The 27,344-nt window shown below is 38.1% G+C and overlaps 1 protein-coding gene across 1 annotated transcript in view; it reads right to left on the bottom strand.

Moving 5' to 3' along the window:
* Positions 1–27,344, bottom strand: part of UBE3A (ubiquitin protein ligase E3A) — a 55,845-nt gene that overhangs the window by 21,108 nt on the left and 7,393 nt on the right. The window contains 5 exon segments of the mRNA XM_086619265.1: positions 1,444–1,754; positions 14,172–14,216; positions 17,992–18,110; positions 18,711–18,857; positions 26,154–26,221. Of these exon segments, the coding sequence (XP_086475391.1) occupies positions 1,444–1,754; positions 14,172–14,216; positions 17,992–18,011 (376 nt within the window). The 5' untranslated portion in view covers positions 18,012–18,110; positions 18,711–18,857; positions 26,154–26,221.

Genomic DNA, 27,344 nt, shown 5'->3' with positions numbered 1-27,344 from the left:
ACATTTTTCCCCAAAGGTAATAGTCTTAGGCCTTAGCACTATAGACAAGTAACAAATTTTCTTCTGAAGGGCATTTCTTTCAATTTATTTAGAACTTTCAATCCTATGTCAAGCATAAAAGCAAGCTGCACATGCATTTCCTTGGCTTTCTTAAACTTAACTGCAGTTTTCCAGTAACTGTTGCTGCAGATGGAACTTAAAAAACATTACAGAGCACTAGATTCCTTAGACATCATCCAATTTCAAAGGTAACTAAGACTCTCAGACAGGTATTAATGCTCTCTGTCCATACAGCTACAAAGACAGGTCAACACTTGTGATGCTGAAAGAGATGAAGTCTGAGTCATTGCTTTAGACAACAGACTGTCTCTGGAGATGAGAGCCTTCTCAATCTACGTATCTGTCTGGGGAGAGAGGACAGTAGGATCGGAGAGAAGGAGGAAAATCCTGTACGTGCAAACCTCCATTAAAAATATAGAAAACCAAGAGGTCAAATCACAAAAACCGATCTAATGTGCTTCTTGTCCATCTGACACTACACTGGCTCCCTTTTCCCCCCTCCCTACTGCTTGCCTCTTTGCTTATTCAGATCATAAACAATTTGTAGACAAATTTATCCTTGCATCAGATAAAGAAGAAACTGATGCAGGTATTGACAAGAGCATCTTAGGTGCCTTATAACACACTACTGTGGTTTATTGCAAATTCTGCAGGGCTTTTTAATTCTATGCTGTAAAGAGTTTCTCTTCAGCTAAAAATGAATGGATTTGAACCATTTTTTATCATTTATTGCAATGATACTTAAAAAAGGTCTGCTCAAAGGTTAATGGCTTTAATTTCATTCAGCTTGTGATTTCTGTTTGCACCACAGGTTTTCGCAAGAACTAAAATTTTTCTTGTAGTATGTATTTACTATTCTAGACAGTTTGAAAAGCTGAATAGAAATTTAAAGACATAGAGAACAGTATTTTTTTCATACACTGGCTTAGAAATCACCTTGCTTAACTTTTTTTTTTAGCTTGGTAGATGTATTGCCCATCATCCACTGTATCATTTTTTGTTCATCTGTTAAGTTTCTTAACATAGAACCTGCAATTAGTTAAAGTATAACTTTTATAATCATTAACTACAGAAGAGTTACAAAACTAGCCAAACTAAAGTAGTCAAACAACAGCACTTTAAAAACCTCTCCATATTTGCAAAACTAGTAATCTCAGAAAACAACAAATGCACAGAGATTTTAAGAGATGTGGTAAAGATCCAGATTTGGAATCAGAGTTCAGCATTAATCTGGTTATTTTTCAGAATCGACAGTAAAGTATTTGATTGCCGAATATTGTAGTTTACTTAAGTCAACAGAACACACTACAGTGAATTCTGTAGGCTTAGACTTGTGCACATAAAAGTGTTTTATTTTAGGAAAATTCTAAAATAACATCTTACCTTTAAAGTCATCTCTTGGGCCTTGCATTTCCTTCTTGTTCATTTTTCTGTCAGTGCAGGAATTGTTATGGGCACCTTTGGAATTGTTTTCTAGGTAAGCTGAGCTCGTTCCTTTCTTGGAGGGATGAGGATCACAGAGTTTTGCATTAATCTTATAAAGCTCGAGGGCCTTAATGGCTGCTGCATTGTTATCCATACGGAGAAAAGTTGGACAGGAAGCACAAAATTCATTCGTGCAGGCTTCATTTCCACAGCCCTCAGTTAACTGGTGGTAGTAGCGCTCTATTAGATGCTTTGCAGCTGCTCGCTTCCTGTAGCAAACATTCAAACAGTAAGTACAAGGATTAGTAGAGCTTTCACTTACAAAGCTCATTCAAAAGCATCAGCAAGGCAGAGATTAGTCAGGCACTGAAACACAAGATTTCTGTATCAGAGAGGACACATCAGGAGATTTTTTTAAATGCAGGATTCTCATCTTGACAAATGCAAGTATATTTAACACACAATTTAATTTGCGGGTCCTGTGTAAGTGAAAGGCAAATCCTGTTTATGCAGTTTTCAGCTTCACATTCTAGTATTACAGTGGACACAGTCTTGTTCAGTTCTGAACAACCTCACTGAAAAAGAAAGCAATTTAGATACAAAGCAAGGCTGCAAGTGAAACAGAAGTGGATCTCACACAAGTGATTGAGTCTGATGTATAGTACTGAGGTATGGTTGCCACTAACAGAGTGAAGAGGCACAAAAATACAAGTGATCCAGGTATTTATTTAGCAATACTATCAATACTATGTCAATAGGACATAAACCCTTTAAAAATTTATACTTTTTTTTTTAAACAAGATTCCAGATGACTAAGTTATCTGATATTTAGTCTATTGAATCTGTAGGAAAAAACACTCCTTGGTTAATTAAACTGATGACAAAACCACAATTACAAGATAAGCTCAAGGCTGAATATATCTCTCTTCAGCTTAATAAGGTATATGGTTCTCTCAAAAAACGCTATTTGTCAAATCCTCCCCTTCCTCCTACAATTATACATGGCAAGTATGTACTTTGAAGAATTACAACTGTATCACTATACAAGTCAATGTGCTCAGTACTATATATATACACACAAGAAAATTTAACTGGCTAATTAACAAGGTCACGGACTTTTACAGAAACATGCAAATGGCAAAGAAATCAGTGGAAAGCTGCATGCGATTGGGACATAAGCAGCTGCATGCAGCACCAAGAGCACCATATTTCACCACATTTTTGGAAAGAAACCCCCAAATCTTGACTTCATTTAAAAAAATGAGTTATTAATTAAAAATATCAACTATGAAACATTTCAAACGTTTTGACTAGGTGTAACATGCAGGTGCAACATGTATCTAACTTTAGTGATACAGTACTACAAAGATCATAACACAGGAAGCAGTATTTTCATCAAAAATTGTGATATTAGCTTAAAGTTGCCTTTTCAGATGTTGATGCATCCACAGATTCTGCATAGAACAAGTACTTGAGAATTGAAGTGCTAGACTGACTGCTACTACTCAGCACTTGCTGCACGTAGTTGTTAATACTGGCTGGTTAAGTATCAAAGTTTCAATGCGGCTGCTTCAGAAGGGAGAAAGTCTTCAAGTTCTGAAAGTAACTACTGAGGTGTGTATTATTCAGAAATAACACCTTTGCTCCTTCCCTTCTACCCTTCAAGATCTCATGATCCTAGAGAAGAAAATATTTCTTACAAAGAAAGCCATTACCTCAATGTCTACCTGACCTTCCAAATGACCCAGAGTTTCAAGACAAAAATATTGAAGAGAAAGGTTTCCCTGGCACCAAGATGAAGGTGGAAGACCATAAAAAAAAGCAGCACCAGCAATATCATCAAAACCACTATTGTATAAACAAGGACTAGCTGTATTCTGATCCAAGGAAAGAGTTCTAGCCTCTCCAATTTTTATATGTGGACTTAGGAAAACCTGCCTCTCTCCACGTATGTATAAAATGGTAAGGATTATTTTGATCTTGTCTTTCATTCTTCAGCTTTTACTATAGAGGCTGTGAAAAACCAACAAATTTTCTTAATACAGCTTAGAGCAGTACATGATTTCAGACATCTATTTCTGAGTGCCAAGATTTCATGCTTCGATCATTCTTGACTGTCAATCATTCCAGACCTTCAGACTTAAGAGTGTGAAATACGGTCATTTGTAAGCAGTTAAGTATATAATGTGAAAGCCTTTCTTTGTCATACTGAATTTTTACACCTGAGCTATGGCCACCTGTCTCCCCAACATGCTCCTTATTTACTCCTCTTGCAGTCTTCTCCTATGCTTTACCTTGATGCTTTCATGAAAGTTCTTTCCAACTCAAGTTGAAACTTACTGTTCCTTTCATTTTTCTTCCCTCACGTGTTTTCCACAGTGCATACAAAACAGTGGTTATTTCATATACACATTATCATTTTAGCATTATCCTTCCTCATTACATTTTCCTTCCATTTTATTTCTCCATTGCAGTCTACATTTATATCACAAGTTTTTTGCTATAATTTTGGTGATTTCTGACCAATGTAATACACCCATGAATGTTATATGGATTATTTCTCACAGCTGTTCTAACTGCGTACATTTGGGGTGGTTTGTGTATTTAATGAACAACTCCAGCTGCTTTAGGTACTCAAATTAAATACATTGTGACAAGCTGACCAATTCTCCAAGAAGAAAGAACTTGCACTTTCAGACTGGAGAAAATGTTAGTCTTAAAGAGGCATGCACACCTTTCTAGCTCACATAACATCTAGTTTGAATAAACTTAGTTTACTGTATAAGACCTGACACATTAGAATCATAGAATGGTTTGGGTTGGAAGGGGCTTAGAAGATCACCTAATTCCAACCCCTGCTGCCATGGGCAGGGACACCTTTCACTACACCAAGTTGCTCAAAGCCACATCCAACCTGGCCTTAAACACTTCCAGGGATGAGACAGCCACAACTCCTCTGGGAAACCTATTCCAGTGCCTCACCTGCCTCATTGTAAAAAATTTCTTCCTTGTATCTAATCGAAATCTCCCCTCTTTCAGTTTAAAGCCACTGCCCCTTGTCCTATCACTACACATCCTTGACAAAAGCTCCTCTCCAGCTTCCTGTTCCAGTGTTACACCACCTTCAGAGTGAAGAATTTCTTCCTTAGATCTAATCTAAATCTACTCTCTTTCAGTTTAAAGCCATTGCCCCTTTTCTTATCACCATATACCCTTGTAAAAAGTCCCTCTCCAGCTTTCTTGTAGGCCTCCTTCAGGTACGGGAAGGCTGTGATAAGATCACCCCAGAGCCTTCTCTTCTCCAGGCTGAACAGCCCCAACTCTCTCAGCCTGTCTTCATAGCAGAGGTGCTCCAGTCCTCGGATCATCTTTGTGGCCCTCCTCTGGACCCTCTCCAACAGCTCCACGTCCTTCTTGCGTTGGAGACTCCAGAGCTGAATGCAGTATTCCAGGTGGGGTCTCACGAGAGCAGAGTAGAGGGGCAGAATCACCTTCCTCGACCTGCTGGCCATGCTTCATTGGATGCAGCCCAGGATACGGTTGGCTTTCTGGGCTGCAAGCGCACATTGCTGGCTCATGTTGAGCTTCTCATCGACCAGCACTCCCAAGTCCTTTTCCTCTATTAACACATTTTATCATATTAAAAAAACACTCCACTTCAATCAGGTTGTATCTGAGATGCCAGGAGACAAAGCTAAGCTTAGACTTGTCTCTAACATTTAACTTCTAAGGGACTAAAGATTACGGGACTAAAGATTTTGCTTCCAATTTTTAACTACCAATTACTCCTCAAACTGTGCCATGTCTACAATAATGCTGTTTGTACAAACATTTTCATTTTGACTCATGGCTGCAGACTCACTGAATCAAGTTCTGTGATATTCTATTAGAGACGAAGTTTTAAAGATTTTTTTTTTAATCAACTATGAAAGCAAACAATACAATGTACAACAGTATCAAAATATAACAGTATTAGAATTTCACCCACCTCTCCCTGGTGGCTATTCTGCCAACTTTTGACATGGTCTCAGATAAACTATTGAAGTAAATAAAAAAGGTGAAGACTTAAAGTGAGGCTACAGACCTAAGAACGTAGAACAGGAGTTACTGAGCCTTCCACAAGAGCTCCCCTTACTGAGGTCCATCCAAAGCACTTACAAAGAACGCAGTTCTGAGCCAACGTGTGATTTTCAAGAACAGTAAGATATTCCATACCACATTCCCACTGGGTACTTGAAGGATTATTGTCACTGACCAGTGTCAACAGCCCACATTTCTATATTATTCGGAAAAAAAAAAAAAGAAATATACATTCTCCAGAGGCGAAAATCTGATCTCTTTCCACGTTCCCCTGCTCATTTAGTATATAGAAAACTTAAGTTCTTGGCCTGAGGCATTAAAACTGTTCATCAAGTGCGGTAACACAAAACCTCTCTCTATTCTTAGCTTACACTATACACTGAAGACTGCAGCTCCCTTTAGGTTCCTATACAGGCATCTAGTGAAGAACAACTAGACTCTTGTAAACTCAGTGCCCAGTTTACTGTACATTAGCACACAGACACCTTCTAGTATAGCTAAGGCTGCAGTGACTGACTTGGATATATGTTTGCAAAGACTCACACTGTTCTTAGACATCTGAGTATGAAACTGCACTGGTGTGGCTGCAGTTGCAAACATTTCAGACATATCCTTAAGCCTTAAGGGTAACTTCCCACACAGTGGACCTTGTATAACCTCAAACAAGACTTGCTACTTCAGTGAGGGGGAGAGGCACCTAAAACAGACATCATCTTCCTTCCTCAAAGTCCAACAATTTCACAAGCACAATTTTCCGTTTTAAAAAAAAATTAGTATTCACTGACTTCTGTAATACTTAAAGGAAAAAGACGCCTTTAGACTTTTTAATTGTTCTTTAACAATTAAAAAGCCAGATAAGTACTTTGCATTTGTAACTAAAATGCTGCCAAAACTGTGGAGTATCACTAGAAACAAACAACACTAAGCCTCTACCTTTCTAGACGCTTAGGCAAAGGTCTAAAGGTTTAGGTTGGGCTGCATTTTGGGTTGTAAAGTAACTTTTGAATGTCTAAACCACATACAAAACAAGGGGTTGAATGCATTGGTTCAAAAGTTCCTACGTACCAGCATCTAATTTGCATTTCCCAAATATCTTAAACTAAATATAGGGAAATGCTATATAAAGGAAACTGCGATAGAAAGTCAGATGTTTAAACATTTAAGGAATTTTAGAAAATCTGAAGCATGTAATTCTTCTTCAGAGCAAAGAATTTTCATCCAAGTTCCAAAACTTGCCTGAATTTAAAAATATCTGCAAAAATGCATTGTTTTGGCTTTAAGTTTACCTAAATCTTAGAAATACGTATGAAGGTTTCACACTTGTCTGGAAACACCAGTATGAAATGACATCTTTCTGAATGGTTTCTGCTTGGGACACAACATGAGAAGTCTCACATTGCTCCAAGACCGCCAATTTCAGTAAGTGGAAACTTACAACGGCCTGTTTTAACAAAACAATAAGGAATTCAGAAGTGTCACAGTGTTCGTAAGCTGTTTTCTTTCTTAATGCAAAAAAACAATGAAACTATTAATGTGCAAGGAAACTACAGAGGAAAATTTTTGTTTGTCTTTTGGATAGGAAAAAGAGAGACCATTTTTTTTAGTACTAATAGCAAAACAACTTTCAGTATATGCCTTGACAGACAGAAGCATAAAGAGACTTACACATCTGCCACAATTATACTACACTGTGGAAATGAGATGACCAGCAGATCAAAAACCGTTTTAAAAAGTGTGGGTTATGGATGGACAGTTTAAACAAAGTTTAACTTTGTGCAGTTAAATACTGCTTTCTGAGAGTTTCAGTTTCAAACCTAGCATGTTGGTTTCCTGCTCCTGTTTAGTTAAAGAACAGCAGTGCTAGAGAAAACAAGCTACCAGGTAAAAGCACTGCCTGCACGGATGCTTTTGAAGTGGCCCATACACCAAACTGCCAAACGCTCCACCCAGAGCTGGAGTCGAGCCCTCTTTTTCAGCAGTGCTGTAAGACCTCTTGCCCACTTCATCTACTGGCACCTAGGCAAACCCACATCTGCAAATGCACACAGAGCTCGCATTTTCCAATCTTGTTCTTTCCAGCAAGGTGAGCCCAAATAGCTGGTGTGCAGACTGAGCTCCCTTGGACCGCAATGGCTTCACTCAAGTGACCTCCCTCCCTCCCCACCACGTATTCCAGATCCACTGGGCCTCCGGGATCATCGTGTGCTGACAGTCAGGCATGGCACTTCCTCAGGAAGGGCGATCCTGAGAACAGAAGAGTTGTCCTGGCTTTATGGAGCAATGCAGAAAGACAGCTAGAGAGAGGGCGTCAAGAACACAGTCAGCATGCGTCTCTTAAATCTTGTCTCACAGGCAAGCTACCTTGCCACAGTACTATTAGCAAGGCACCCTTCTTTACTGCCCTTTCCTCTTCAGGTTACTAGCTCCAGGACTCTACAGAGAATATCACTCCACAGACTAACTGGTTTCATACCCTGGTTCCTATCTGTCCTTCTTAAGAAGGCATGCAACCCCTCCAACACTCAATCAGACAAAAAATTGAGGTATGAATAATGCATCAATTATAGCCTGGCTTTTCAACTCAAGCAATTTCAGGAAAAATCCCCAATTCTCACCACCCACATTCCCCCCCATCCCCCCAAAAAATAATTACAGGCCTGAAGCTATTAAGTAACTGATTATGGGGAAACAATTATTAGGTAATTATTGTAAACAATTAGCATATGTAAATAGACATATAGACTTTTAAATACTACGCTCACATTTAGAATCAGTGCCTTTTGCAAAAGCATGGAGAAATATAGTCTTCATAAAAAAGCTCATAAATTTATTTAACTACAAAGCAACTTGAATTATTGCTGGAATAAACATTGCTAAGTTTAGGACTGACTATAAACTTAAAGCCTTACTCTCTTTGAACAAATTTGTTATTCTTATTATTTTAAAGAAAAAACTACACAACTGTTATCAGCTGTTAAACTTCCCAAGAATAATCACATGTAACCACACAAAACATTTCAATATTTCTCCAAATTTTGTTTTACATTATCAAGTAAGGAGTCTTAAACTCTAATACTCTGTACTGGCTATAAGGCCACAAGGCCTACTTGGTCTTTATTAAATAAAAAAGAGAAATTATAGTAACTTCGCATACTTGCAGGAATTCTTCAGTCTGTCTTTTGTATTTAGGACAAAACACAAATATTTTATCAAATATTAGGCAAATTGCATATTCTTTACTACCTTCCATGTTGTTTTCCCTTGGTTAAAGAATTCCTGGCACTCAAGCAAGTACCATTAAACTTCATTTTGTACTCTACTGAGCAAGCTTAAACTTTTTAAGTATGAAATTCATGCAGCGTGCTCTGATCAGCAGCCCAAAACAAAGAAAGGAGATTAATATTAGCACTGAAGTGAGGTATCAAAAGCTACAGATAGTAACTTGGAGACACTGATTCCATTCGTCTACTTCTGAACCACTGGAGTGTTTCAGTAGGAAACATGAGGTAAGAGAGAAACTATTTCAGGTAAAAGTACTGATATAAGAGGACTGACCATTGCAATATGTTAAGACTGGCCTGCAGAGAAGAGACCAAAATGCTGATAGACCTTGTACTCTCCCTGTACAATTTGAAGAAAAGAGGCCAAGTACAGGAAAGGGACAATCATGCAACTCTGTCTTCCAGTTGTTAAAAACTCCAGAACATGTTTTTTAGGTTAAGTTTCCATGGTAGCATTCTTTCACTATGCCTTCATTCTGTGTGACACTGTCCTAGAAGGGTGACCACGATCACGTAGAGACTAAGTGCAAATAACATGGATCATAAGACTTAAACACTGGAGTTTCCAGTTTAAGAACAGTCTAGCATTTGTGTATCAGACGGCTCCAGAGAGAAATATCTCATCTTCAAGCTATCTTTTTTTAATTTTATTTTTCACTGGTAAATCTACAGCATCCTCCAAGCTCCATGGGTACCAAAGTCTAGAACACATTTGCTTCAGTTATATTCTCTAGTGCAAAATCTGGAATTCCTTCTCTTTCAAATAGTTATAAAATTCAGTCAACTTATCTTACTGCATTTTTGCTCTTGGAAGTAAGGATAAAACAGACATTTAATTGTAACTTAAGTTGTTGCTAAATTTAAGAAAGTAATAATTCTTGAGTAGAGTCAATGCAGTCTTACTAACTGATGAAGTTTCCTCAAGGGAATAACTGCCTGGCTAAATGATGCATTGCAAGAGGCTCTGAGAAGAAATTAATTCATCCTAGACAGATCACAGCACAACACAGTGCAAGCTGCAGCTGTACATAGATACTTCTTACATCTTTTCTTTCCAAGAATGGCAATAAAATAAGCAGCAAATGCCACAAAACTACCTATATGTGGCAAGATTTGATATGGGGGCCATGATCAGCATGTCCCACAGTTATGTTATGCAAACCCACCTGTGTTTTCAGCTATGAGGAAAGTAATTTAAGGCATTCTATGCCTAGAAGGCACTAGGACGTCATCTGAGTGTATGTATCATGAAACACTAATACAATTACTGTACATATTTGCAGTGGTTGCAATTTGTTTTTCTGGGATATTTTGAAACTGCTGCAGAATTCTTATTTTGTCATTCTTTCAAGGGAAAGAAACCAGCTATCAAATGAACTCCAGTGTGAGAGAACTGTACATTAACTATAACAACACTTTAAACGGAAGGGTGTTCAATGACTTTAAAAAGAGAGACAAAAGTTTCAAAATTGCAAAGCATTCTATCTTTAAAAACAGAAAGATGAATGCACAGAAAGCCACTGTATCAAAATACCAAACATTTGCCTTGATATGTGACAACACAGCATACACAGAGTGAAAATGCACAAACTGACAGAAGTCAAGTTAAAGTAAACAATTAGGAATTATGTAATTTAGTGTTAAAGAGGTTTTAAGAAAGTTATACTAATTGCAGCTGAAAATAAATGCAGACCTGTGACAGGAGAAGATGCTGATCTTAAAAATTCAAAGACTTGAATGAATGCTAAGGAAAAGAGATTCCCAACTCTGAACTAGCACTAAGATGTGCATCACATATAGAGCCGAAATTTGAAAAGCTTGGGATAAGCAAGCCTTATCCAGAGAATGATTTGCTGCATAAGTGTCTGAAAGAGTCAGTAGATTTTTAAAATTTATTTTAATTCACACATGTGAAACATATGTGACTATGCTTGTGGTATAAAGCTTTGCAATGCAAAACACAGAAACAAATAAAGTAATTATATCAGCCAACCAGAGCAAAAACAACTTAACCACTCATTGTGCAAGTAACAAAAGACTCACATAAGTAAGTCCCTGCGTTTACTAATGATTTATAGGCACGTAAATAAGTCACTATTTTAGCTACACAGTAGGCTTGCAGGTCACACTGTATTACTCAGTCTGCCATTCCACCTTATGTGGCAAGAGCAACTATGCAGCAGGATTGCAGAAATTTCTCTGTAATAGATTGTGTACACATCACAGTGATACGGTTTTAAAAAATTTAGTTTCGCAAGTATACCATGCATTAATATTGTACAACTACTACTCAAACAAATGTGTGGATCTCTACAATTTGACTGGCTTACATCTGTTTTAGATACCTGAAATCTATGTAGTCAGGGCAACTATGATCATCATTCTGCACCAAAAAAATGATTCAGCTTTCAAAAAGAAAAGCTTGCTACTGTAGATTATTTTTTCAAGTTCAATTTTAAGGAGGATAAACAAATACACACAAAAAAAGAACTGTCAAACTGCTAGAAGGAAAAATAGATGTTGTAGTGGGTTGACCTGGCTGGATGCCAGGTGCGCACAGAAGTCACTCTATTGCTCCCCTTCTTCATCTGGACAGGTGAGAGGAAACTTCAACCCATGAGCCTTTTGTTGTATAAGGACAGGGAGAGATCACTCACCAATTACCATCATGGGCAAAACAGACTGAATTTGGGGAAATTAGTAAAGTTTATTACCAATCCAATCAGATTGAGAAATAAAAACAAATCTTAAGAACATCTTCCCCGACCCCTCCTTCTTCCGAGGCTTAGCTTTACTCCTGATTTTTCTCTACCTCCTTCCTCACAGTGGCACAGAGGGACGGGGAATGGGGGTTACAGTCAGTTCATCACACATTGTTTCTGCTGCTCCATCCTTCTCAGTGGAGGACTCCTCACACTCTTTCCCTGCTCCAACATGGGTCCCCTTCCATAGGGTGCAGTCCTTCAGGAACAGACTGCTCCAGCATGGGTCCCCTGTGGGGTCACAAATCCTGCCAGTAAGCCTGCTCCAGTGTGGGCTCTCCTCTCCATGGGTTCACAGGTCCTCCCAGGAGCCTGCTTCAGCACAGGCTTCCCATGGGGTCACAGACTCCTTCGGGTATTCACCTGCGCTGGTGTGGGGTCCTCCACAGGCCAAACGGAGGGGAATCAAGCTGTAGACTGGCTGTAGTCCACTCTAGATACTGTCAGTTGGACTACTGCTTTTTACACATTGTAAGGAAAGGTGTGTTGGAAACAAGGATCTTAACTGGTGTGAAACAAAGGTGGATCTCTGCTCCACCATGGATCTCTATGGGCTGCAGAGCGACAGTCTGCCTCATCATGGTCTGCACCATGGGCTGGAGGGGAATCTCTGCTCTGACACCTGGAGCATCTCCTCCCCTTTCTTCACTAACCTTGCTGTCTGCAGAGTTGTTTCTCTCACATCTCATTCCTTTCTTCAGCTGTAGTTGCTCAGTTGCACAACAACTTTTTCCCCTTCTTATATAATGTTATCCCAGAGGCACTACCACTGTCGCTGATAGGCTCAGCCTTGGCCAGCGGCAGGTCTGTCTTGAAGCTGGCTGACACTGTCTGTTTGACACAAGAGAAGCTTCTAGCAGTCTCTCTCAGAAGCCACCCCTGTAGCCCCCCTGCTACCAAAACCTTTCCAAGCAAACCTAATACTGCCTTTTCCTTCTGATTTATCATAGGCTCTTATAGAGTCTTTGTTTCACACCAGTTAAGATCCTTGTTTCCAATACACCTTTCCTTACAACATGTAAAAAGCAGTAGTCCAACTGACAATATCCAGAGTGGACCACAGCCAGTGTACAGCTTGATTCCCCTCCGTTTGGCTAGACCAGGGAAACAACACAACTCCAGTTGCTGCAGGACAATAAAAACACAATGCAGCAAGGGCTGCTGCTGGAGCAGAAGAGACTATGGCAGCATTTTTGCCCTGCAATCTCTAATGCACATTCACACAGAGACAGCCAGTCGCCTCTCAGGTCTGGATCCCTGCAACCTGTGCTCCTAAGAAAGCAGTTAGACAGCACTTCTGTAACAGATGGCATGAGACAGGGAAAAGCCAATCGTTGTCCCAGGACAAATGCTCCTCCTAGTGCAAGAAAACACTTCATTGCAGTGAATTGCTAAAAACACATGAGAAAAGCATTCCCTTGTTTCCTTCTCATCGCTTTTAAGGTTGGGTATGCAGTCCAACGCGGAGGGGCTCACCTCAGCTTTGCTCCTCTTTGCAGCTTCAATAGAGAAGTCCTTGGGCAACTCACACTATGCCCCTAGCCTGCAAAACATCCTGAAACTAGCATTCAACCCACAAATAGTAGTTTTGTGGGCATTCAGCCCACAAATGCTCAACTACTTTGCAGGGAGAGTGTGGAGGAGACAGTTTAAGGTCAGAGAAGAAGTTTGTGGCAGAAAAGAAATGAACCCAGATCTTTTGAAGCCTCAGAGAGTACCCTAACCACTGGGCTACACTCCCTCTATTATTTTGGAACTTGTGCTCTAAGCCAGAAAAGCAGAGTCTGTGGTTTCCCTATTTGAGTTTTATGACAGGACAGTTTGAATAGCTAGAAAACAATCTTTCTTTGGTAACTCACAGAATAATAAAGTCTCAAATAACTTCTTTCTTTTTTTAAAATGGTTCCCTCATTCCTGCAACCCTTTTGAATTTGAAATGGAAATGAACATTTCAGCCTATCACAACATTGCTTCTAGTTAATTTGGCTTCTAGGCTAACAAAGACAGACCAAAACAAGGTTCAGAACTGTGAGCAAGTTGCTACATGAATATTGTTTAGTGAAAGAAAGCTAGCTTTCTGTTTCTAGAAGTAACTAGTATATAAATTTGACAAATTAAGTCAGACATTTTTTTTTTCCTTTTTGGTTCAGCAATCCATCTGCCACAACAGATATTAGCAAGTATTGTGTCTTAGTACTCAAGTGTCTTCAAACCCATGCAAGATGTTAGTGAATAGCAGGTACAAATTACACCCCTACTGTGAAGTCTGAATATAGGCCTGGAGATTTCCAACACTGTATTATGCTACCATCTACTGGTTCACACTAAACCTCTGAACTTTCCCTTCAACCCATTCATCCTCTAGAAAAAAAAATAACATCACAGTTTCTACAGAGGCTTAAAGTTATTTTTCCATAGCAAAATACTAACTTGAAAGTTTCTAAGGTCATTCCACAGTTCTACTTAGCTTTTCTTTTTCTTAAGCAGGTGCAAGAGTAACTATCACATATGTTCAAAACATTTTAAAACAAGATATACTAAACTCATCCACTCATGTACTTACATTCGGCTAGTTTCAATGTTTTCAGAGTGAGGTTCTCCTGGTGATCTGCAAATACAGATACAAAATCTTAAGCACTGTTTGTTATTTTAAGTCATTACAATATGAAGAGTTAGGAAAGGTAGAAAGTAACAGTAATGTATTACTGCCACTAAAAGCATCAACTTTTAAGCACTTGCACATTAATTGAACCAAAATCTAGAAGACAGTTTATAATGATATTCTTAGGTTTTATGTTACATCAAATTTCTCTAAGGAGGACAGCACTTTTCTCCCCACAGCTTATGCAACAGCAGCCATTAGAGGAGAGTTCTGCTGGCAGTATTCAGGTTGCACAGTGCACCAGTTCTGGGCTACTTCTTCACAACCACTTCTGTAACCAAAACGCGTACTCAAATTTCATCAGTGATCAACTGTTACAAACAGATTCTCTGCACAGCTGGAGTCTAAGAAGCGGCAGCTCAGAGCAAAAGAATCTCAAAACAAGTTTCATGTCGCTTTCTACATTAATTTATGGACATAATCTCACAGAGCAGAAGTGTTAAAGGTAGCTTTCTGCTTCTTCCTTCCAGCCAATGGGTCTGTCAGTAATATTCAGAATTAAGTGTTATTGCCTGGCATTTTTGAACACACAAGCAGCACCTGTGTTCAGCTTGCCAACCCCCTTGACTTAATTTACAGAGTAATTTAAGGGGTATAGTTCCATATTAATTTAAGTAGGTTAAATTACAGCTGTTTAGCTCCTCCTTATTTGCATCTTCCTTATGCCAGCACTGATTCAAGAAGTTAACATGTCATTATCTTTTTTAGACAGATTTTTTTTTTGTTTTTTCTTTCCTTTAGAACCTCCCCTACCCACCGAGTTTGAAGCCAGATGAGCCAGGAGACAAGGCAGTACAAATACAGCAGTTTTGTCTTCCATCGCCTTAAGCTGCCATGAAATCATATCCTGAAGAACCTTATCCAAGTTTCACTAGGGTATAGATTTTGGTACAGTTGACCAGAACTGCCATGCTGGATATATTGCGGGAGGAGTGGAACTAGAGCACAGCCATTACAGTAAAACTCTGTAGCTTACATGAACAAAAATGTCTTTCATGACAGAGCTTTCTCTAAACAGAAGCGAGCTTAAAAATCTGCAAATAGAACTCACTTTGTAGGTTTCAACAGAGTTTGCTAGGGGACTTCAGTTAGTACAGCTAAGCAGGCTTTGCCATAGCTTTACCAGGAAAGTCTTTGTTTATAGGAATGGAATTTCTGAATTTCTTTATTTACTATATGACTATCTAAACTATTCTAAACGCTATTGGAAATCTCATGTAGCCTGAAACATTTCCTTTTTCCCAATGTTTCATTGTGCTACTTTACTCAATGGTCTCTCCTATTAAAGCCTAGACTGTTCTCCAAATTCTCTACTAAAATCTTAGTTCCTTTATTGACATACCAGATCTTAGCAACTTTCTAGATTTTACCAAAGTGGATTATATTAACAGACCCAGTGCCTATAAAGCACTTCTGGCTGACAAAATTCCTAGGCTGGCCGGATACTATGCAGGGACAGATGATGCGGAACACAGGAAGTTATTTGTTTATATTCCACTAAGTTATAAAATTCAACTGACACTAGGGACAGAATTCTGAACTTGCTATCCAAACTTTATATTCACACTTAAAATGCAAAATACCCTCTAACTGGAAAATAACATAAAACTGCCCAATCTCAAAATTTGGTCTCTATTTATTCCCTCCAAATGATGTTTCCCCTACTCATGAAAGTTGAGGGCTGACGAGATAGTTGCTGGCAAAAATAACACTCAACGGCAAAACAAATCAAAATTTCATTTCCCTTCAACTCCAGTGACCAAAACAAGTCACTAAATACTTCTCAGAGAGAAATGAACCTCAATGATTTTTTTTTCTAATTATTCACCTAAGCATGTAAGTGCTAGAAGCTGTACAACCTGAGGAGCAGTGGAAAGAAGTGTTTATATTCATACTGGCTAGCTCCTCTATTCACAACAAGGACTTCAGAAACTGATAGCAAAGAGCTCGGAAGTTTGAGGCAGTTACTATCTTTGTTTCAGTCACAGGAAATATAACACAATGAAGCTTTGGGAAAGAGTAGTGCTTTAAGTTACTTTGAAAATACAAGTGAAATAGTGGTGTTCAAACAAAAATATCAAGAGTATTAATCACCGAGTCTTTAAAATATACAGAAATATGAAAAATCACAGAAAAATCACAGATTGGCATCTAGACTTAGCATATAAAAAAGGCAGCCTGGTCATATGTACTACAGACGTGTAAACAAAACTATCAGTATATCCAAAATATTTTCCTACCCTTATCATTTGTGTAAGTTTTATCTGGGCTTTGACCAGATAGTGCAGTTCAGTATATACTATTCTGGAAAAAAGGTTTCTTATGTAAGACAAATAATAGAAGAGAAGACAAAGTTTCAGGAACATTTCAGGAAAAAAAAACACCTTGCTGAATCAAAAAAAGGTTTGGTCCTCTAAAGTAAGGAGCTCTGCAGAAAACAAGGATCAAATTCCTTCAGGTTGTTTTCTGTAACATAAGCAGACCTGTAACAACTATGATTTGCAGAACTATTAATGCACTTATTAATTGGCTTTTAAAAGGTTTCAAATAACAACGCAAGCACCAAATAAAATGAGCTTTCAGTACTCATTAAAGCAACGTGGAAGATTGATCTAACTACAGGAATTGCAGTTGTTTGTTGAATTGCTAGTTGTTCTGAAACACCCAACTGTTTACAAACAAGATACCTTGTTATTCCTCTGAGCAGGCAACAACACTGAAAAACAACTATATAGTATGGCAAGACGTCCTTTCATCATGCTTAAAATCTGAAACGAGTTCTGTTCAGAGAAAATGTCAGAGCAAATGCTCTTACAAATTTCAGCTTTGAATTAGATCGTAGATACTGATCACAAGACACCAACTAATCTGACCACTGCAGTATGAGCTAGCAAATCCAAACGGTGGCTCACTTCCAATAACACAGGGAGTAACTCCTCTATTCTGCAAGCCACTCCTTTTACCTCCACTGTACCTCCCCAGGACAGAAAAGTAAAGGTATGCAAACCTATAAATTTTATCATCATCAAGCCTCCTGGACAAATACTTTAAAAAAAAAAAATGAACAAGTTGCTTAAATGAGTACGCTAAACAATTTCAGTATGACAGTAAAAATCACCAGAGACTTAAGTGATAGGGTTGGATAAGGCTTTTGAGCAATCTGGTCTCTGCCTATGGCAGAGTGGTTGGAAATAGATGATCGGTAAGGTCCTTTCCAACCCAAACCATTCTATGATTCTATTGCTCTTAAGAGGGATAACAGAGCACCACAGGGCTCATGTTTTAAAAAGCAGGCAGGGACAAGCTAAGCCAGCTTTGAGATCACTCTAAACAAAGGGGTAAGTCAACTTCGCCAGCTCATTTATCTTAAACAAACAATATACCTTAATACTATTTCTTCCTACTTCTTCACTATGAGGGTGATGAGGTTGGAGGGTGGTAAGGCACTGGAACAGGTTGCCCAGAGGAGTTGTGGATGTCCCATCACCAGAGGTGTTCAAGGCCAGGCTGGATGAGGCTTTGAGCAACCTGATCTAGTGTGAGGTGTCCCTGCCCATGGCAGGGGGGTTGAAACTAGATGATCTTCAAGGTCCCTTCCAACTCAAACCATTCTATGATTCTATTTATAAAACTAACTTCAAGCCTACAAATGAAATACTTTAAAAATAAAAATTATACTAAAATTGATTCTGAGAAACAACACCATATGCTTTATGCTTACCTTTTACAAGCTGTGGCCATTCGGTGACATCAGGGTGATCACGATTTTGAGTCACTGATTAAAAACGAGTTGTCACACCAGTCCTGTATCACGCTGGGCTAAGCATAAGCTTAACAACTCTAAATAAGTAAAAATAATTTAGTTAAAAGTCCTTACAAATTATTTTCAGCCATTTCCCTAAATAAAAAACAAACCAGAAGAAAAATATTGATGCTAAGCATTGTAAGAACCTACTGCACAAAATCAGTCCATTTTGGAATGCCATTCTAAAGCTTCCAGAGTAACTCACTACAGTACCCTCCTGGTGAACTTGAAAATTCATCAACTTATTTTTAGCCTCGCTAAAAACCAACAAAACCAAAACCCATCTCTTGGACCACTGGAAAGCAACCAACATCAAGAAAACAAGCATTCAAAGATTTGGAAGCACATGCATAAATATGAACTCTTAAGTTCTAACTACAACAAAATTCCGTTAGTTGCTTCCCTGCTACAACTCAATTAATACTGGTTCCTAACAAGGTTCTGTGTTTCCAGGGGAGCAATGTTTAACTTGTGCTTCGCTGTGTGCCTCTCCCCAAAATGAAGTAAGCTAAAGCTACGTAAAAAGCTTTAGAGGAGCAACCTTCACTATCTGTGGTCAATCTTTTAGATTCCTTCCTCCATTTACACCACATGTACTCTCTCCTCTCCCTTAGATTTTCAAAAGTGTATTTTACCTGTCAATTGTTTCCCGTGATCTGGCTCCACTGGTATAAATTGAAGGGTTGGTCCTTTACTTTGTCACGCAGGTGGCAGCCAATGATCACTCAGCAATACTCGTGCCCAGAGCGCCCTGGGACCACCCCAGCTGATTACTTCCATGGCTGAAAAGGAACCAGTTAGTCTCTTACCTACTGCTATTATCTACTCTAAACTAAAAGTTCACTGATAAAATATTTCCAAATATAACCCTCAACACTCAATTCACCCCATTCTCTCTCCCACCCGAGCTCCTAGGTGCGCTGGACAACAACTGTAAAGCAAAAAAGCCTCTGATGGAGAGTCAGATCACAAACAGCATTATTCACTTTCTGTTAATACAAAGCCTTGATTAAAATGGAAATGTTATCACTGTATTCAGTAAATAAAAGTTATCTTACTTTCTCTAAACAGCCAGTAGCTATGAAAACAGACCTCTGTACAGTGTCTGAGAAGTTTACTCCTGTGGCTCTAACCCAGATGAAACCCCACATTTGTAGGTTGCCATGCAGAAGCCTCATACAGAACCAAGGTGCACAAAGGCTAGCAAGTTATTGAGGGCACACCTGCAGCTCTCTGCAACACCCACAGCCGTGATGATCTGGTGCAAATACTAAGAGAGCACATCAGACAGCTTTAAATGTTTCAGTAAAAGCTTTTGTGCTTCAGTCCAACCTACTACAAGAGTCTTTCAGTAAGGTCTTAGGTTTGATGAGCAATCAAGCATTATCAATAATAATTTGTGTCTGTTGACTTGTCAGAGATACAAAATCACTGATCAGTAAGCAAGGCCCATGATTTTCTAAAGTCTGTCAGAAAAGCTGCTAACTTTTGCCATTCTACTACAATTTGCCGTTCTGCTACAAACTCTGCAATGGAACAAAGTTTGAATTAGTTTCGGAATAATGCTTATTAGTTTTATCGAGTACATTCCTTGAGGTAGGAAAAGTGCCATTTAATTATTTTAACATCAGTAATATTTAAGTCTTCTCATCCAAATGCATTGCAGTTGACATAAATAAAAAAGAAGTAGGCTACCAAAAATCTCCGAAATAAAACAGAGGTTCTCTAGTACCTATGTTTTACAGGTGTAATTTGTCAAAGTTTAACTGAGTCAATTCCAGGAATACAGTTCGAGGAATAAAAGTCAGTTAGAAAGGTTCCTCATCTGTCAACGTTTAATGACAAACAGGGTAAAGATTTTCAAATTAATGTTTGCTGACTATCAGCTGTACAGAAAAGAAAACAGCAAAAAACAAGATGCTGATGCAAAACTAAGAAGCCACAAAACAGTGCTTATGGCATTCTGACTGTTTAAGGCCTGACAATGTCCACTTTCAGGCAAGCCTTTGCTTTAAAGAAACAGGTGCCTATTGTAAGGCAGTTCTTTCTTCTAAAGTTACATAAATTCTTGCTGCTTTCTGAACTGATGTGGAATGGCTCTGTAAAAATGCATTTAGAAATTAAAACTCCCTCTAGCTCTTTGCCCAAGTAACTTAGTATGCCGGTCAAAAAGGACAGTGGTGTGATCTCTAATGCCTTGTTGGCTGGGAAACCTACATTCTGCCTGACTGCTGGAAGTACCAGCTCACATTCTGAAGCATGCTGAATCAATCACTCCCTACCTAGACTTGTGTCCCTTATCACCCAGACCATGGGCAAAAGCTGATTACAGTAGTCTTCCATTCAGATGAAAGCATGTTAAAACAACAGGCTGACAGCAGCCTTAGTAAAATAGGGTTTTCCTGAGGCTGTTTCATATGGGAGAAATCATGAACACGATTGTCAACAGTGAAGGAACACACAGTGTCAGTGCTGGATTCAAAAGTCATCAGATTTTGGAGCATTAAAGAATATGCTCTGAGGTGGCAGCTCCACAATCATGACCAAGTTTGTGCCCAGGCCCAGCATGGATTCAACTCTGTTTGTCAGATCTATCACACTGCTGAACATAGCATCTACAGCAGCTCTGTGAAGAGACGCAGTATCCAATGGCATGAATCTCACCAAGCTGAAGTTAACTCATCTAAGTTTTGTAGTGAAATTTGTATCTACAAATTGAATTTATTGTGGATCAGAGCTTTGAATCGGGTAGCTGCAGCGTATTTCTCATGTGTTACTAGAGACCTTAAAATTAGATTTACTGTACTACGTTCTAAAAATCTCATGCTACTTTTCAACAATCCAGATATAAGAAATCTTAATGAATAATCTTTCTCTCTCTTCCCCGTCCTACCTTCCACACCTACCCTTGCTGCCACTCCTGTGGGACAGAATATGACTGGCAAAGATTCCCTAGCACAGATGAAAGAATTCATTTTTCTAAAGCCTTAGTCATTAAAGCACCAGCAAAGTACTGTCTGCTGGCAAAGAGACCAGCACATTGAAACATGGGGTGGGTAGCGAAGGAGACTGCCATCAAAGATTCCTTATTCTGAGTCTAGTTTGAACAAAGGAGATTTTGACTGCAGGACCCAAACAAGGCAGAAAAAAGCCTAATAAGAGAGTCAAAGGATACTACTTGATCAGGAAAGGGAAACCATTATTGTTGAACAGAGTACTATCTTGGAAAAGGGTATTATGAAGATCAAGAAACTGACATAAACCAACTGCTTTTCTGTCACAGGAATTCTTTTACAAAAAAACCCTTTGGATGTAACTTGCCTTCTAGAAGGCAGTAATAGCAGCCCCAGAGAAGATATTTATTCTTATGATTCAAACAGATTTCTCTGGTCTTCACTGTCATGATGAGCGTGGCTTATAGTTTAAGCTTTCACAGACACACAGAGCAGCTGAAGGTATCACACGAAGCTTGTGCCTGTGGAATATGTCTGAGAAACCACAGATGGCTGCTAGGCTCTTCGGGATTGGGCAGGCTTCAGTACAGACAAATCTATATCTGCCTAGTGACTATTTACAAGAGGTAGATTCAACCAGGACTACAACTCCTATTATAATTAGCAAGACATTACACAAGATCCATGCCTTCAAACCATGTATCTGAAGAACATCACGTGGCATGGAGTAGCCCTCATCAAGAGGGAACAGGATAAATAACATTTATACAGTAGCTTGAGACAACATCCATTTCTCCATGGTGGCGAAAGTACAGTTTTCTGAAAAGAATGTTCCTATCAACTCAAAAAGAGGGAGGAAATAAGTAATAGCCAAGTGAAAGAACAAGAAGTCAGAAATCAAATTCAGATGGATCAAGAGGCTAAAAGCAACTTTGTTGCATAGCCTGATGAGATCTTCTCTTCACATAATTAATTTAGTCTTGAAAGTCTGGAACTTTTATAAACACAAGCCAAGAAGAAGCCTGCAGCTTCAACATACAGAACCTAAAGCCATACCATGAAGAACACAAGTACTTACTTGTCAGCAATCAAAATCAAAGCCAAAAAGCTTCCAGATACAAATAACTTCATAGAAAGTTGTCACTTACATGGATTTCCTATACCTACTACTTTCCCCTTGTTATTTGATGTTCACTTTCTGTGACAGCACAGCAATCTGGCAGCTGACACTCAGTATCCAAGGTCAAGGAAGATCCCTGAGAGGAAGAACGCTTTTCTTACTTAAACTATGACTTCATATTGACCTTATTGAAGGATGTGTGCCCTGGGAAGTGGCATTTGTAAGAATTTAAGTTTCCTTTACAAAAGAATTTTAAGTATCCACTCAAGTAATCTTTGATCCAATTTTTTTTTTTTTAAATTCTCTTTTTGACAGATGATCTCATGAAAACAGAGGTGGATTCACCTGTACAAAGTAGTACCATGATCTTTCTCACCTTCCAGTGCTGGAATTTGAGTTGCTTAATTAAAAATAACTATCTTTCTCAAGAAGATATCACTAAAGACAGGGGTTTTTTTATGTTTTCTGAAGAATTCCTCCGAATCCCTCAAGAATTAATTCAATACCTTTCCAGAATGACTTTGAGTAACATGATGAAATGGACATTCATCATCCATACAGTGAAAGGTGCCCTAAGAACTACCCTCGCTAGCTTACTACTTCAAAAAAGGAGCTAACAACTAATGGGAAAGCTGGCCTCTTATAACTTGACATTGATTCAAGTATCCTGGAGGAAACTGTAGAATATTCACCAAATCCCTAAATTCAATCTTAACTGTCACTTGCAGGGGAAAAAAAAAATAATCTAAAAAATGTACTAATAGGCATGTTTGAGACTTAATTCCTTGATAAGGTTGGAAACCTCAATTGCTTTTGTTGCCTGCATGCTGCTTCCAACACAGAAAACATAAAAAGACATAAGACTCCATAAGTTTTCTTCATGCAACTAATAGCAGGTCAAATTACCAATGATCCTAAAGTAAAATAAAATGGCCACTAATAAAACTTGATTACATAAATTCTAATGAAGCTGCAAAAAGACAGTAGTGAGGCATCTCTACGATTTTTTTTCCACTGCCTGGCAAACCAAACCATTCAACTAATAACAAATACAAATTCACACAGTTAGAAAACCAAAATAATTGGGATCTATCCTGCAAAATGCGAGCCTGAAGTGACTAAGGCAGTCACAACTGAGGAGTAAAATATGCACATACTCCCAGTGTTACAGCTAGAACAACAGATATGACTCAAAGGGTTCCTGGAAAGGTGTTTTGCTCATCTGCACAAAGTATTTCAGACACGTTCAAAACCTGAACCCAGTTCTGCAGTTACTCAATATTCTTCAAAAACGTTCTAGAATTAGAAGAAAAGCGCCACAAAGACAGCATGAAGATAGGAGAAGGTGCCTTGTTATTAGATAACGGAAAGAGTTCAAAGTTAACCAAGCTAATCAATATGGATACTGGAAGAAACTAAGTTTTCTCATAGCACAGAAAGAATGCATAAAAAAAGATCTTCCAATTAAAAGAAAGCGTACAAAAACCCACGACTAGAAACTGAAGGTTGATAAATTCAAATTAGAGTAGGAATACAAGCATGCAAGATAGTGAGGACAACTAAAACTGGAATAAATTACTTGGGGCGGAGATTTGAATTTGCTATTATCTTCAAATTAAAGCTGGTGCCATTCTGGAATTTACACTTCAGTAAAAATACAAGTTACTTAGTTTAATAAAGGTAGAATTTGTGCATCTTAATATACAGAGATTGATGATAGATTTAGGTAAAAGCTTCATCCTACAGTATCTGTATACTTACATTGCCTTTATGTCAATATTCCACAAATCACATAGTAACAGAAAAAGGTCTAGTGTTTGCTCTCATCTTCTCTCCCCAGCCCAAAGCTAAAAGCCTGTGCATTATTCTCATATTCTACAACGGCCTCTGCAACTCTGGACACTAGATTTTCCCTTAAACATTTGTTTTTGATTTGATATTCCACTAAGATCACAGATGTACTTTATTCACGTTTGCAAAAGAAGGAAAGATCTGAAATTATCTTTAGCTTCTATATTTTTCACTTGGACCACAGCTGATTTTTCTTCCACTACACACACTCCTATCTTTCTGCAGCAGAACCATTTGTTTCTATCTCAGTTATGTCTGCTACTTCAGGCTCTCTTCAAAATAAAACACATTTATGAATGGAAAGCCCCTCCTACATCAGGAGGTGAAATCCAATCATCTATTTAAATTTCTTTAAGTAGCTCTCCTTTTACTGGCTAGGTATCAAGTTAAGTTATTTTCCAAACAGCTAAGTTCTACAGATTCACTTCAGCTTAACTATTTAAACTTTTATTCCATCTGCCCTTTTGCTTATGTTTTGTTATTTTGCTATCTTTTGCCACTCATCTTTCAAGCAGTCTTCCATGTGAAGTACCTTTCTGTTCATCAAGCTTTTCAGTGTCACTAGCATGTTTTTTTATATATAGCTTACATTAAAACCAAGCAATCGTGCAATTCTGTAGCAAAACATTCAGCTTTTCTGATGTTCCATTAGTATTCATTCCTCACAAGTTGTAGGGGATTAGAGGGGAATTCTTAATCAATTTATGAAGTGTATATCATCACAAAGACTGTGCATACATATGGTGGCAAGCAGTTAAACATTCGGAAAAAAGCAGCCAGCAAAAATAACAGCAATAAAGAAATAATGGTTTAGGTTTGAAGAAGAGCCATCATACACACAACTGGTATTGAAACTGGAGAGCAAGAAGCAGGTGGGTGGTCCCAGTGGTGCTGTGGGTGCAAAAATGAACATACACTACCTGCCAGATGCCTGCTAGAGTAAAGGACCAATCTATACAATTCTCTCAGGAACATCTGGATTGTGATAATGTAACATTATAGCTTTTTGAGAGATTTACAGGTTTTAATTAGCACATACTATATTTAAAGTTTCAGCTTAGAATCAATCATTTTAGCTCCTGCCTATAGCTTCTTATGAAATAGAACTTAAAAAAAGACACTCAACAACCTCTCTGCTAGGTTAAGATTTCAAAACTTTAAATATGTTGTGTTAAGCACATTCAAAAGAAAAATCTACACATAAACACACAGCATATACATCTGAAGTTACTGAGTTCTTCCTCACATTTCAAGTGGTTAAAAAAGGGAAGTATACACATTGCTTAGAAGCAGTTGTTGAAGTAACTACATACAACTTTATATAAGGATTAACAGACCTATTTAATACTGTAGAAAAATTAACTTAAACAATAATTGTGTTTCTGAATGCAGCAATGCAAAAAGTTTCAAAAATTCTCTATGTACCAAACTGCAGAACAACAGAACTTAAGACACTATGGAGTGGTGCAATTGTTTCGTAACATCAAATATCTCCACATGACCACACCAGAATAAATTTAGAAAATTGAAATTAAAATAACTACAAATTAAGGTTCCAACCTGGCAGCAATATTATGTACATATTTTTAAGATGACTGGACATTTAAGAGCCTAGACAAAAAGAGATATCACATGCCATCGGCTCATCTTAACACTGCTAATGAAGTATTTCTGTATTTCCTAACATTCTGATTTGCAAATTTGACTTACACTGACGTTTGCTTACGTCTTCTAGTAGTTCTGAACTTATTTTTCAAGTCATATCTAAAAACTGTATAAGCCTCACTATATGCTCAGTATCAAGGAAAAAAAAGCCTTAAACTTTCAGAAACAGCACCAATTCTTATCCAATCCATGGAGAAACAGATGGATGGCAGCAGCATGATGCTGAGATGTAAAACAAATTAAAAGTGAATTCATCAATGTTGCATCAACAGTATTTATTTTCCTCCAAGAAAAATCAAACAACTCAGTTTTCTGGAGAACTATGCCTACGTAACAGACATCTGAGTTGGAAAAAAATGGGAAAAATGAACATGTGTGTTTCTTCCTGAATTTATTTCCAACTTTTTTTTTTTATCAGGGAACAAAAGTATAATTCTTTGTTATTATAACTATTAGCATATACACAATGTAAGTGAAAACAAACATACCATATCTTTCCAGAGCTGCAGCAACTTGTTTTTTCAAATTCTAAAATGGACTTCTACAGTTCTTGTACCTAAAACGCAAAACATTACATTTTAGTTCTTGCACTATGTTCCATACCAATACAAAGTTTGATACAACTTCAAAAGTTAACTCAAGAACGGCCATTCGATTAGTCACAAGTATGCAACTAGAGGAAACACAGACTTAGAATGATAGAGTATCTCAAGTTGGAAGGGACCCATAGGATCATTGAGTTCAACTCCCTGCTCCTTGCAGGACTACCTAAAACTAAGTCATATGACTTCCCAGACTAAATCATGCTTTCCATAAAAACTACTACAGAAAATACTTAGTATATTAGGGAAACCACAACAGCAGAAAGTATATACACACACGATGTTCCCTATTCTTTCCTCTCTAGTGATGCAATACAGTTTTACAATCTGTTCATCCAGTTCATTACAAATCTCCATTTTCTTCTTCCAGAAGATTCTGGCAAGGTTTCTTCTCCCTCCTTTTTTAAAAAAGGATTAAAATCAACAAACATATGTTTTGAACAAACAAATCCAATACAGCTGATTTAGGCTGATCTCTGCGTTAGACTGGAGTTCTCATGTTGGAAACCCTAATCTGGTTATCTTAAGAGTACGTTCAGATTTGTTTTAAAGATGTCAAACAACAGAGAACCCATCCAGTAGCAAAGGCCCAAAAGGAGTGATGCTGGACTGATACAGTTGTGCCAGTAAAGCTCTACAGCACTAACAGTTTCTACACAATTTTTTATATTTAAATTAAAAAGTTAAATAGAGCACCCTATCTGTTTCATGAAACAGGACTGCTAAATAGTTATGATAATTATGTGGATTTATGTACAATTAGGATGAATAAGTTAATGCTATACAACTGTGCCAATAAAACTTTACTACCATTCAGAAGAAAAAATAAATTTATATGAAGAGTACAAGATGGTAGCTGATAAATTTCCTGTTCAGAGATGGCACTTCCACTCCATACCAACAGCAGAAATCCAGAATATCTATCTTACATTCTGTCAAAGAATAATTCTTCATTCCAAGTGACACTGTTAGGCAAACTCGATTAAAACTATTCCGACAAACGTGACCAATATTTTCACATCTTGTGTCACAGAACTTTGAGCTTAAATACCAATGTATGTATTTGTTCACGTACAC

Source organism: Tauraco erythrolophus, chromosome 1 (assembly GCF_009769465.1).
Source record: "Tauraco erythrolophus isolate bTauEry1 chromosome 1, bTauEry1.pri, whole genome shotgun sequence".
Lineage (NCBI taxonomy): Eukaryota > Metazoa > Chordata > Aves > Musophagiformes > Musophagidae > Tauraco > Tauraco erythrolophus.
This window is presented reverse-complemented; position numbering and strand designations above follow the sequence as displayed.